Raw genomic sequence first — 15000 nt, forward strand, 5'->3', positions numbered from 1 at the left:
AAGTGATTATTATTCATCTTAGGGAATAGGTAAAACAAAAGTTGGTCTCATTACATCCAGTTTATCCAAAATTTATATTTGTCAGTTAAAGCATTATTATTTTTCTCTGAAAACAACGTGCTGTTAATTGTCAATGTTTTCCATGAAACTGTGTTGATTATTAATCAACACAATCTCGGTATACTGGATTCTCCAGTAGCCATATTTGATTTTCTTTAAATTGGATCACAGTGCGGAAGCTGATTTCATTGATGCGGCTTCTTGATGCCAGTTTTGATTTCCCCTAGAATACAAATTTGACCATCTTTGTTTTCACTTAAAATAACCTCAAATTGGTTATCTTTGATTTCCCTTAAAATAACTAAAAATTGGTTATCTTTGAATTCACTTGAAATAACTTAAATTGACTATCTTCGGTTTCCCTTAACTACAAATTGGCATCTTTGATTTCCCTTGAAATAACCACAAACTGGCTATCTCTGGTTTCCCTTAAAATAACCACAAACTGGCTATCTTTAATTTCCCTTAAAATAACACAAATTGGCTAACTGGTTGTCTCTGGTTTCCCTTGAAATAACCATAAACTGGCTATCTTTTCCCTTAAAATAACACAAATTTGCTATCTTGATTTCCCTTAAAATAACCATAAATTGCTATCTTTGATTTCCCTTGAAATAACCACAAATTGGTTATCTTAACTACCCTCCAAATAACCAAAATCTGGCTATCATTGATTTCTCTGTGAAAGATTACAAATTGGCTATCTTTGATTTCTCCTAAATTAACGACAAGCTGGCTCTTTGATATCCCTTAAAACAGCTATTAGCTGTTCCTCGATCTTATCATTTTAGAGCTTATAAACAATAGGAATTTCCCCGAAAATTTTGGGTTAATCTTACTAATCACATTTGGAATATAAACGAAATGTAAAATCTGCAAAATTTTTCGAGAAAGCTACATCGCAATCATTCACTGCCCCAATTTTGAGACGTTTCGAAATTTCCACATTACGCTGGTAGAGGAAATGTCTTTCACGTAATATAATTTTAAAGCTTGACACTTCATAATATTACAAAAACACTTAAATAATTCATGAAAGGAGAATGTTATTGTGAGTGTAATCATTTTTCCTTGAAAATAATAAGTTTAATTAATAATGTATTAAATCAAAGATAATTTTCCTGAATATCTTCATAATCTCAGTAAAATTTCTACATATCACAGCATCTTTGATTTGAATCAATGAGTTTTCACACACTTCCTTATCCTCAGACATTAAAACCATGGTTTATCAACACATTAACCATGGTTTATCAACAAAGGTAAAAAAAAATAACAATAATTCATGTCATTTAAACTGACTGTTTAATCGCATAAATAATTCTCTCTCTCTCTCTCTCTCTCTCTCTCTCTCTCTCTCTCTCTCTCTCTCTCTCTCTCTCCTCTCTCATAATAATTCATGTTATATGGCTTATAATAATCCTTGGCGAGATGGTATAACATCCTTATCTTTGGAGAATATAAGGGTGTTATACTCATCAGTGGCGAGTTGTTAAGTTTTCTTGCGCGCGAAATACGGAATATCTAATAGCAAAGTTGACGATTATTTTTCATTTATCTTTTTGAGTTTATGTAAGTGTATTAGTGTGTGTGTATGTATGTATGTATGTGTGTGTGTATATATACATACATACATTCATAAATACATATATACATACATACACACGAATACACTTACATAAACTCAATAAGATAAATGAAAAATACCCATCAACTTTGCCATCAGATATTCCGTATTCCGCTCGCAAGAAAACTTAACAACTCGCCACTGATGAGTCAACATTTAATCACTGCGAGAAGTTTTGCCCCTTTCCCCCCCTGGCCTAAAGGGTCAGGGGTGGAGTAAGGGGAAAGGGGAGTGGGGTGGGGGTACGAGAAAGAAGTCCGCTGCGAGGGCAAATGAGGCCGATTAGCATCCGAATGTTGGCAGCGATTAAAAATGAATTTCGAAATAAAAGTTCACGGAAGCGTCAACACGGCCAGCGCCGCTCTCTCACTCTCTTGTTTGTAAGCTGATTAAACAGGTTTGCGAAGTTTTGGTGGGGGAAGAACTTTCTCTTCTCTTCTTCTTCTTCCTCTTCTTCTTGTTTTTTAGAAGGGGTCGAGCTGCCACTTTTTTTTTTATGACTTGCGCAGCAGATTCGAGTGAATGATTTGAAAAAGAACCTTTTCAATTGTGTTGCTGGGAAGGATTCGGTACAAAATACCAATTTCCAATTGCTTCCTGCATACAAATGTTATGTTATTTTTAAGTGAGAAATGAAGCATGAGTTCCATTCGTTCAAAGTGAAAGACGGCTTATGTTTCTTTTAACTTGTTTTATTTGAGTTTCTTTCATTGCCATTTAATGATTGCTTAGCCTTTGCAGAGTCTTTAAATAGGAGTCTTGTGATATGAGTCTTGTGATATTCCTAAAACTGTTCAACGATTAACTTCAACTGCAATCAGCAGGAGTGACCACAGTCTTTGGCTAAATAACTATACCGTAAAGCAAAAACACTCCGTTTAGTCAATTTTCTCCTTTTTTTTATATCGCTTGAAAGAGATCAGATTTGTAGGAGTTATCGTGCAGTCTTTGCACACACAACTTTGATTGCACATACATTACCTCGAGACTACTCCCGAACTTTTTTTTTTCTCTCTGGCTATTTGTTTCAGTAACCAATAGGCTTTCAAAACTAAATTTACCGACGGACAGTTCTTTCACAGAGGAAGGGCTAGTGTAAATTATTTCCTTGCACTATTTTTTGGGTATCTATTTCTTGTTGTACACAGTTATTCGCCAATTCAGTAACCATACAGATTGCGACGTCGATTAACGTAAACTCAACAATCAACGGATCGTTCCCAAAATGACCAATTCAATATTTTTCTTGCTGAATAGAGCATCTTTCGACAAAATATTGTTCTAACGTACAGTACGTGTTCCGTTTAAAGATGATAAAATCCTTATATGAGTTATGATAAGGAGCAAAGATAATGCAACTTTAAATCAGTTTACTTAATCATCTTAAATCTGAGTTATCCCTTTCCACGCGTTGTATTAATTTTTTTTATACAAAGAGGATTCAAATTTGGGTGTCTTACTTTTTGTGAATTCTTGTAATAATCAATAAATCATATCCATACAGAGGAAATAAAACAGTAAAGAAATGTTTTATCAAAGAGTACAGTACTTGTTGGGATACACATGCTATCTATGGCAGAGCTAATAATAATAATAATAAATATATTTTGATAAGATATCAGTTAGCCACTTTCTAATAATTTCCATGAATTATACGCGTTCCTTCAACCGAATTCAGTTTCTATAATCATGCCAATACCCATTACTTCAAAAACAATAGCTTAATGACTGATTGGGTGAGTTAAGAGGTCTGTGGAGTCAGAATGACCCAAGAGAACACGTAGACTTATTTACTAATCAATCAGTTCCTCGACCATGTTACTATTAGCTTTAGTAACCGAAGGTTTGCGCTTAAACGAAGCCGTCCGACTTCCCGCTTGCTTCCATTAATTGTGGCCCGCTTGATCGTGTAGGGTCATGTTTGACTGTCCATCGTGATTGATGGACGGAAGAAGTGGGACAGAAGACGACGCCTCATAGACGGAGGCAGAGGGACATCCCCAAGGGGGTTAAAAGTGGGACATTGCGAAACAACTCAACAGACAGGAAGAGGCGGGTGTTTCAAATATGAGGTTTAAGTATACCTTAGTTTAACCAGACCACTGAGTTGATTAACAGCTCTCCTAGGGCTGGCCCGAAGGATTAGACTTATTTTACGTGGCTAAGAACCAATTAGTTACTTAGCAACGGGACCTACAGCTTATTGTGGAATCCGAACCACATTATAGCGAGAAATGAATTTCTATCACCAGAAATAAATTCCTTTAACTCTTCATCAGCCGGCCGGCGAATCGAACTCCGGCCCAGCGAGTGCCAGTCCACAGCTCTACCGACTCACCCAACGAAGAACTTCAAATATGAGGTACGGGATAAGATGGAGACCAATTGACAGGATGACTGACAGTTATGGAAGGGCGTTTCAAAACGCAAGGGAAAGGACAGACGAAAAACTCTCAAATTAATCGTTCTTGACCTATTGAAAGCAAGAACACGCAAGACAGGAAAGGACGTATATTTAAAAAGACACGACTGGCAGAAGCCAAAGGACAGAACTGTTCACGATGACGAACAGACAGGATGAGTACGCAGACAGAAACAGACAGGACTTTTTCTGGAGTAAGGTATATATATATATACCCTCAAGAACAAGGAAATGGAGGCGAGAGAAAATATAATTCACCTGAAACCGCAAGAAAACGAACGATACTTCACCTTTAATTGGTCTGTAATTGGTGGTGGGGGAGGGGGGGGGAATGGTGCAATGAGTTGAGAACTCTCTCATTTAGCTTTTTTTCTCTCCGTCTCTTTCTTTACGCTGCTGCCTTCCGCGACTCTTTCGAACCAACCAAACCAGCCTCTCTCTCTCTCTCTCTCTCTCTCTCTCTCTGAGAGAGACGGGCTCTTTGTGAACAGCACATGAACCGAACGAGTAAAATTCGAGTTCCAGTCAATATTTGTGAAAGCAAAAGTGAAACCGTCGCGTCAGCATTCCCTCAAATGAGATCCGGACGACACTCATCGAAGCATAAAGCCAAATGTTTATGATGGGAACCCCGAGTCGTATCTAACAATCTATCCATTAAAAATAAATAAAAATAAAAGGTAGCATTCGGGATAATTTTCTTCGTATGGACACGAAAAACAAACATGACGTCACCATCACGTGCGCAGAAGAAGAAAAAAAAAAAGAAAATAAAAGGATGCGTGTTTTTGAGGCGGACGAGCGATGGGGGTGGTCTGAAAGGTGTAAAAAATCAAAACGGGTAGGTGTGGGGGTGAAAGAGGGAATGGGTGAGGGAGAGAGGGAGTGTGGGAGTGGGAGTGGGAGTGGGAGTGGGAGTGGGTGGTGGGGGCGTGGGAAGGACACCAAGAGGGACATCTGTGGCTGCATGTATGTTGGGGGAGAGTACGTGATATATCAGGCGTGTGAGGCGTTGTGATGATGATGATGATGATGATGATGATGATGATGAGTGCCCCACGCTGAGTACGCCATCAAAGTTGACCTTATCATGTCAATCAATATTTCCTGTTTAAATTTCGCTTGGGGCGAAGAAGATAGTGACACTTGAAGGAAGTTCTTCTAAGGAAGAAGGAGGAGGAGGAGGAGGAGGAGGAGGAGGAGGAGGAGGAGGAGGAGGAGGAGGTGGAGGAGGAGGTGGTGGTTCGGAGGCACCGTTCTCCTTCTGCAAATTTGGTGTGGGTGATGATGTAGGTACTTGTTGTTGCTCGCGTCGAACAACGCTCGCTTCCCTCGATATGAATCTCGACGTTCGCGGTTTGGGGGCGGGCTAGAAAATCTACCTGAATTCACTCAGCGTTGTTATTGTTATTATTATTACTCCAAACGAGTAAACACCAATTTAGAACAATTCTAAAATAACCATGTAATTAAATCCTTGTGTGTTTAGCATTTGTTTCTAAGTGCCTTAATTCATCTAAGCCAAATGCTTTCCATTCACCTTTCCATATACTACGTACAAATGTACATTTATATATATAAGTATATATATATATATATATATATATATATATATATATATATATATGTATATATGTATATATATGCATATATATAATATATATACTGTATATAATATATATATATATATATATATATATATAATATATATATATACACACATACATACTGTATATCCCCTGCGCCTGACATCACGAACTTAAAATTGCCAAGTTGTTCTATCATAAACCAAAGGAGAAGACTTACAGAAGAGCTAATTGTCTTTTTTCTAGCCCCAGTCGACTGGGAAGGGACTACAGCAATTTTGCACGAAAGTGGGATGACTTATAAAGTAAGATAGATAATTAAAAACTTGTGGGTACGTTGGTTCATGTTAAATATAATACGAGGAAGAGTCTCGACGATGGTTTGCCTTTCCAATCCATATACTTATAGACTTCACAAGAAAACGAGACGTAAGTAGTAAAACAGAAGTTTCTGACAGAACAGTAACAAAGCGAGTTTCATCAAAGAAGGTTTTGCACGAAATGGGATTCATAACTGGTGTGGACACTGCATACGAACAAATATAAATTCAAGATTTCTTCTTTTCTTGGTGCACAAATATTTTTGAACAATTAATATAAGCCAGTGTCAGTTACTACAATTTTCCTGACGCCAGTTACCAGATAAAACAACTCGATCAATTCATCGAATCTTGAATATGTTACTGAAATCCGGTTGGCGAATATTTAACAATTCCCCCTTTTTTATTTAGGTACTGGCTGTAAGTATACTTTAAACAGCTGCGCATGAAAGATAATTAAAGAAAGGTAACCAATCTATTTTTCTCCGTTTCAATGTCTGGAGAGAGAGAGAGAGAGAGAGAGAGAGAGAGAGAGAGAGAGAGAGAGAGAGAGAGCGACTCAGTTCCTTTTTGCGATACATACTACACCAAATATAGAATATCATAATTAAAAGACAAATGAAATTTATGATAAATAGGCCCCGAAAGGAGAGGCGTACATGTGAGAAAAATGCAAAAAAAGATAAAAACATAAATATTAAAATTAAATGAAAAATAGAACCCGAAACGAATGGTGTACTTGTGAAAAAAAAATGCAAGCAAAAATAAAAAAAGAAAACAAAACAAACTATAAACCAACAAAATCTACGAACAGACGAGATCTCAAACTCAAACGGCAAAGCCAAACCCGAGGTCTAAGGAACCCGACATGGAAACCCGGGCCACAAGGGCACTCGACTTCATTACGGCAAGCGCTTGAATAAAACCTTGACTTACAGCACCGTTGCCAAATCAATTACAGCACTGTTGCCAAATCAATTAGGTCACTCAATGGCCCACCGCAGTCAGATTAAGGTTCGATTCGCATCTGCATACATTTTAACGTCGGATATGCGGGGGAAATGGGCGAGGGAGACCCAACGCGTAAAAATACAAGGGCACATTTCGACCACAAGGATAAGTGCTTCCATTAGCTGGCGTATGACGTTCCATGATTTTGCCTTATTTTGGATTAGACTCCTCTGTCATTCCATGATTATTGACTTATTTAGGATTAGGCTTCTGTGTCCTTCCATGGCTTTGACTTATTTTGAATTAGGCTTCTATGTCCATCCATGATTTTTTACTTAATTTGGATTAGGCTTCTGTGTCCTTCCATAATTTTTACTTATTTCGGATTGGGTTTCTATGTCCTCCCATGACTTTGTTTTATATAGGATTTAAAATTGTATAACCTTCCATGATTTTGTCTTATTCAGGCTTTGGGCTCCTTTGTCCTTCCATGGTTTTGTCTTATTCAGGCTTTAGGCTTCTTTGGCCTTCCATGACTTTGTCATATTTAGGATTTGAAATTGTATATACTTCCATGACTTTGTCTTATTTAGGATTTAGAACTGTATAATCTTTTTGTCTTATTTAGGATGTGGCTCCTACGTCCTTCTATTAGTTTGACTTAGTTAGGATTTAGAATTGTATAACCTTTCGTGATTTTGTCTTATTTAGGATTAGAGTTTCGACAACCTTCCATGATTTTGTCTTAATTGGGATTAGAGCTTTCATGAACTTCCACGATTCGGGAGAATTCGAAATTTGGCTTTCGTGAACCTTCCCTTCTTTGTCTGGTTTAGGATTAGAGCTTCCAAGAACACCCATCTACTTCCTTAATGTCGCTCGACTTAGAATCAGAACTTCCATGAACTCCTGTGGATTTGGAATTCCATGAGTTTCTATGAACATTCAATACTGTCTCTGTCTTAGGATTGAGGGGATACACGAGCTCCCAGGATTTTGTCCGGCCGAGGGTTAGAGCTTCCAGTTGCAAAAATACCATTTTGCCAAGAATTATACGAAAATCCTTATCCTACAGACCCTATATAGAACAATGAAAGAAAATAAATACAGGATTACAAGACAAAACCGAGGTTATCTTAAGAGATGAATACAGTTTTTGCTAATCCAGGTTATCATTACAAAAACTGAGGCTACAGTAAGCAGAGAAAAAAATATTTAAGAACAGTAATATATCAATGGAGTCAGAAAATTCGTAAAACGATCTTCACAGAGGATGCGAGTGCTATTGTTTTTGTTATGAGGCATTGCGGGTTAAGGCAAAGGTCTGATAAAAGCCTTTTTCAACCAAGACATCCTTCACAAATACACCGAATGATTCTGTATATGACTGCATAAACCTTATAAACATTTAAAGAAGCAACTGAAAAGATAAATATGTTTCATCATTTACAAAAAAAAAAAAGTAAATCGGTATAGGTGTAAAGTCAATGACGATGTGTCAAAAGAAAAACTGAATCCATAATACAGGAAATCTTCACAATCAGTACAAAAAAAAAAATGCCTCTACAAACGATTATACAGGAAATCTTCACAACCACTATTTCACATACAACAAAAAATGCCTCTACAAACGATTATGCAGGAAATCTTCACAATCACTATTTCACATACAACAAAAAATGCCTCTACAAAGGAAAATTGTTACTTTTCATTCATCACCACCACCTGCTAGTCAAAAATCCCCTTGTAACCACCTACTCAGAACTGACCTTGCAACCAATAACTGAGGAAACAGGTAAAAACGCCATTAAAACAAGTAAAAAATAAGCCGAAGTTTCTTCGTCGCAATCGAGTTTTCTGTACATCGTATAATGCTGTATGAGCCGCGGTCCATGAAACTTTCAGCCACGGCCCGGTGGTGGCGTGTCCTATAGCGTTCCCAGACACATGATCATGGCTAACTTTTATCTTAAATAAAATAAAAACTACTGAGGCTAGAGGGCTGCAATTTGGTATGTCAGATGATTGGAGGGTGGATGATCAACATACCAATTTGCAGCCCTCTAGCCTCAGTAGTGTTTTGAGATCTGAGGGCGGACAGAAAAGAGGCGGACAGAAAAAGTAAGGACGAACAGACAAAGCCATCACAATAGTTTTCTTTTACAGAAAACTAAAAAAAGGAAAAAAAACAAATCGTACCGATAAATGAGGAAAAAGATATATAGTCCAATAAAAAAAAATGTAGCAAATCCTACCTCCGTGAACTCCACATTCAAAGGATCTCCAGTGAAGGACCCGTCCTCGTTCTTGAATCCAGCGTAGCTTATCAGCTGGGCATTCCAGACCCGGAAGTCGTGTTTCCCGTCCGTCCTCGGGGGGAAGATGGTAATTGCTGACCTAAAACAAGGAAGAAAAAAGAACCAGTTACCAGTAAATTATCAAAATTATTATTTTGCAAAGTGTTAAGGCATCCGTATGGAACAATGTTAAAGGATCGTTAATTTCGATTTAAAATTTAACCTAAAGAAATGAGAGAAATTAACATTTTATCAGTCGGTTGTTGTTGTTATTATTATTATTATTATTATTATTATTATTATTATTATTATTATTATTATTATTATTATTATTGTTGTTGTTGTTCGTAGGAAACAAGTCTAAAAACCATTAAATTGTACAACAAACGTTTCTCAGAACTGACTGGCCAATAAGTGAGGAATGATTAAATTAAAATGGGGGTGGGGTGGGGTATAATATCAAGGCTGAATAATGTAGGTACTTCTTGCACTACAAGACAAAAGTGGAAAAGTTTCATGTATGAGAAAAAATATTTTGAAGGTAGTCATCCATTCACACTCGGGTCATCTAAATTATACAGAGAGAGAGAGAGAGAGAGAGAGAGAGAGAGAGAGAGAGAGAGAGAGAGAGAGAGAGAGAGAGAGAGAGAGAGAGAATCCTCTGGCATTGCATCAATGAACCTGATATCTAAGGCACAAATTAACTGTGTGTGTGTGTGTGTGTGTGTGTGTGTGAGAGAGAGAGAGAGAGAGAGAGAGAGAGAGAGAGAGAGAGAGAGAGAGAGAGAGAGAATGATCTAGTAATACTCAATAAACCTGATATCTAAGGAACGAATTAACTCTGTGTGTGTGAGAGATTGAGACTGCTCTGGCAATGCATCAATGAACCTGATATCTAAGGCCCAAATTAACTGTGTTGTGTGTGTGAGTGTGTGTGTGTGTGTGTGTGTGTGAGAGAGAGAGAGAGAGAGAGAGAGAGAGAGAGAGAGAGAGAGAGAGAGAGAGAGAGAGAGAGAATGATCTGGTAATAATCAATGAACCTGATATCTAAGGAACGAATTAATTGTGTGTTTGTGAGAGAGAGAGAGAGAGAGAGAGAGAGAGAGAGAGAGAGAGAGAGACCCTAAGACGTAAATAAAGGCCCAAGAAGCCTCCGAGGGCGGGGCGCGGGCCAGTGGCCCGTGGGCGGAATGGAGGCGAACGCTTTGTGCGATGGTTTTAAGTCGAACGTGATAATGGATGTCTCGAGGACTTCCTACAAGTGACGTCGCCAGAGGCCCCGTGACCCCCGGGGGTGGGGGGCGGTTAAAAGGGGGTGGGGTAAAGAAAGGAGGTTTATTGGGGTTCAGGAGGAAGGGGAGGATGTTTCTCAAGGGTTGGGAGAGGTTAATTCTTAACTTATGGGACTGTCACTCGTATTTATTAAGAGGTATTCTGCTATTTTCGGCATATTGGGTCTCATTCCTCGCTCTGTACCACGTTCTATGGAACGGCTCTCCTCCATTTCTGAGCAAATTAATCAGTCTAATGTTGCAAAATGATGCCACAGCAATCAGAGGGAATTTGGGTACTAAATATAAAATAAAACAAAAAAGAAACAGTCTTAATTATTCATATCATTCTTGAATTCCATAATGAGTCATATTAATCCATTAGACAAAAGAACAAATTTTCGTAAATATAAAACTTTAAATCCAACAAGGTTGAAAGTCATGTGTGAAATTCAAATGAAACTATGCTAATGTAACAAAAACATTACCTCAAAAAAATAAATAAACAAATAAAAACAATGAATGATTAAATGTAACGAAAACATGCATTTTCTCAGAGATCACATTTTTCTTGAGTTTCCATTATTTCAAGTGAGTTACGTTACCTGAGGTTTCCTTTGTTTGTGCCGTATTTGATGTGGTTGCAGAGAGCTTCAAACATGCCGCTGGCTGTAGTGACGTAACGCGCATCAAAAACCTGAAACAGGATAAAAAAATAATAACAGCTGGTCATAGTAACAACAACAATAGCATCACCAGTAGTGTCAACAATTCTGATGATGAGATATTTAGCGTCCGTCTCCGCCATCTGTTTAATTTTCCTTCAAGAGAAAGAAAACACTAACACACACACGCATACACTCTCGAAAAAAATCTAGACACATATTCCCATATTTTCTTTTTAAGTAAAGTCCTAAATAAAATATTAAATACGTTGCATCAGTCAACAGACTTCATCAGTGTTCTGCGAGGTGGACCTTTACTATATCTGAAAACAAAATAAATCGTTTTAATCCCCATATCAGTGAATCTGACAAATCAAGTGGTTTTTTTTTTTCAACAATACCACGTCATTACACAATTATTACCTGAAATTAATTTTCATTAACAGTGGAAATGACGCCTGCTAGGTTATTTCCAGTAATCAAGCAAATGCTATTAGGTCGAGAGCTAAAAAGAATAATGCATTCACAAGGGGTGAAAATATCAAGTTTGCATTCCCCACGATTCACTGATTTTCATCCTTCCATTCTGCGAAAAGCGAGAGAGATTGCAACACCGAGCTGAGGGAGAAACATCACAGCTAAAAGAAAATACGCAAATGTACAAAAGAAAATGCAATGGTTTTCGCTCTCTTAGTTTCGAGGTGACTGGGAGATATGACGATATCAATTTACAAGAGGCATTACACCTAATCGATTTAATGCACCAACGTAATGGAATTGAAAGGCATTACAGGGATAGGGGTCACAGAATCAGATTATCCTAACTGAAAGGTAAAACAAAGGAGAGTTGAAGTAGCAGTGCTGATCAGTTTAGCCTTCAAGGAAGTCATATAAATAAATGGACTGGTTTATCTCCTAACGTCATCGTAATCAAATACATTAAGGTTCGTGGCCGGTTGATTTAGATTAGCTAGGCCTTATGCCTACACAGGCCTTACACCTAAGTGAGATACGGTGTAAGAAGGGACAAGGAGACCTGGTCAGGGCCTACGAATTCTGAATTACTAACAGAAACCGAATAAGGCACCTGAGTCTCCATTTATCCAATTTCTTTCATTCTCGAACTGCTCTATAAGTACATGAAGGTAAAATACAAATAGCTAACGAGAACGACATCTATCCAACCCCAAATGTGCAAAATATATAAAAATAACAACAACAATAATAATAAGTTATCAATCAAAAGATAAAAGTAACAAAGGCGAAGAGGTGTTTTATGTTAACGGGTAATATATAAGAGCAGGTATTCTTTGAAATCATAATTCAGACAACTTCGAAACGAATATAAGGGAAAGTTAAGAATACATAAAAGGGAAGTAATGTGAAGAAGAATAAGCAATGAAGGAAAGCAAGGTGTTACTAATCAACAGGTAAAATTAGCAAAAGGAAATAAACCAGATATTGTAAATACTGCCCAGTCTGGTGGTTATGAAAGAAATATCACGGAAAAAATCATTCATATGAAAGGGAAACATGAATTCGACATGGCATGAACACAAAAACTGCCTGAAAACAAATAAATAAATAAAAAAAGTACTATCACCCTTCACCTGTCAAGTATCTTAGCTAGAAGCATAACAAAAGAGTAAAATTAACCTAAAAGAGAAATAATAGTTCGAGAATTAAAGGAAAAAATCACGGACAAACTCTCCCACAACAGAACCATTTGATAAAAAAAAATAAATAAAAAGAGGTCTTCCTCTTTACCTTGAAAGACTTTTTATTCCAGCAGTCAGGTTAAGAGCAGATCAAAGATAAGGAACCGGAATGGGGACAGAGAGAAGATGGGAGAAATGAAGGCCTTTTGTTACTCATCAAATACGAAAATCGTATCATGTTGTACGCACAAATACGTATACACATCCACAACATCCGGTAAATCCCAAAAACATTATAATGGTACTTTCAAAGGATGACTCAATGCTACGCAAAAAAACAAACAAACTTCAAATCACAAATCATAATATAATTTCAACCCGCTAAAAACTATGATAATAAAATACCACTGAATTTCTTTCAGATCCCAAAACTATTATAAGAGCAACACTACTATTTAGCAATTCGTTCAGATTACACATTAACCATTCAGCACTTTCAAAGGATGACTCGTTGCTACATAAAAAATGAAAAACTTCAAGTCACAAACCATAATATAATTTCAACCCGCTAAAAAAATTGAGGATAAAATACCGATGAATTTCTCTCAAATCTCCAAAGATATGATATTCGAATTTTCCTTGGAATTTCACCTCAACATAAAATAGCCAAAATTCATTTAATTAACGAGTAAATAAACTTTACATCACAAACCATTACATAATTTCAACCCGTTTACAAATTTCGATAATAAAATACCACTGATTTACCTTCAAATCCCCAAAAACATATACGAATTTTCCTGGGAATTTCACCTCAACAAGCAAGAGCCAACGTTCATTACTAATTCTGTACGCAACTCGACAGTCCAATAATAAGGGAATGCTGTAGCCTTGCCCAGGAGTCCGTCACATATCTTCGGGTGGAAAATGAAAACGATCTACAAGGCATTCTGACACGTCTTGCTCTGATGAGACTCATTTGTAAGGCACCGCACATTAAGGAGCTATGAGAGTATGAAGACGATTTTCTGGTTATATATATATATATATATATATATATATATATATATATATATATATATATATATATATATATATATATATATATAAAATATATATTTTATATATATATATATATATCTTTAAAACTTTCATCTTCTTCTTCTTCTTATATTATTATTATTATTATTATTATTATTTATTATTATTTATTATTATTATAAAGATCAGCGAAGTCATGTTCAAGGGTGTATGAACTATTCTGCAATGAATGAAATGTCAGTGAAATATGAAATGTCACCGATATTTTTAACACAAATATATATATATATATAATATATATATATATATATATATATATATATATATATATATATATATATATATATATATATATATATATATATATATATATATATATATATACATACGTGTGTGTTTGTGTGTGTGTGTGTGTGTGTATGTGTGCGTTAAAACTGTCAGTGACATTTCATATTTCACTGAAATTTCATTCATAGCAGAATAGTTCATACAACCTTGAACATAACTTCGCTGATCTTTATAAGAAGAAGAAGGAGAAGAAGAAAGAGGAGGGTGAGGAGGAGGAGGAGGAGGAGGAGCAATTTTTAATATTATTAGCAACAACAATGTCACTACCACTACTACTACTATTACTATTACTACTACTCCTACTACTGCTGCAAATAATAATAATAATAAATAAAATAATAATAATAATAATAATAATAATAATAATTGGCAGAGGACTTTAAAAGCTTCCCGCCCCTCTCGTTTTGGAGGCGCAACAACAGCAGCTGGAGTTCGTTGGGTAAGAGGCTCGAATGGACGAGAAGTACAAAAAGACCAACACGAACCCAGGTCACGATCTGGCCCTTGCCGGAGTAAACAAATGATATGTGATGTAAATTATGTTTCCGGCGACTGACACACACACACACACACAAACACTTAGCGGTTAGGGATAGGTCTGCGTGTCACCTTTACTTGGATAGTGATACTTGATAGGGAGATAATGAAATGATGAGTAGATAAAAAAATAATGGAAAGGGAACGAATGAAATTATGGAGGAACAATGGGGGAAAGGGATATCTTCCCCGGGGGCGTAGATAATGGAATGATGAA

General features: G+C 36.7%; 1 protein-coding gene across 1 annotated transcript in view; it reads right to left on the reverse strand.

Annotated features, from left to right (window-relative positions):
• Positions 1-15000, reverse strand: part of Nos (Nitric oxide synthase) — a 447341-nt gene that overhangs the window by 32661 nt on the left and 399680 nt on the right. The window contains exons 7-8 of the mRNA XM_067105755.1: positions 11140-11231; positions 9222-9363 (exon numbers count right to left, since the gene is read on the reverse strand). Coding sequence (XP_066961856.1) covers positions 9222-9363; positions 11140-11231 — 234 coding nt within the window. The remainder of the gene's footprint in view (positions 1-9221; positions 9364-11139; positions 11232-15000) is intronic.

Source organism: Macrobrachium rosenbergii, chromosome 6 (genome assembly GCF_040412425.1).
Source record: "Macrobrachium rosenbergii isolate ZJJX-2024 chromosome 6, ASM4041242v1, whole genome shotgun sequence".
Classification (NCBI taxonomy): domain Eukaryota; kingdom Metazoa; phylum Arthropoda; class Malacostraca; order Decapoda; family Palaemonidae; genus Macrobrachium; species Macrobrachium rosenbergii.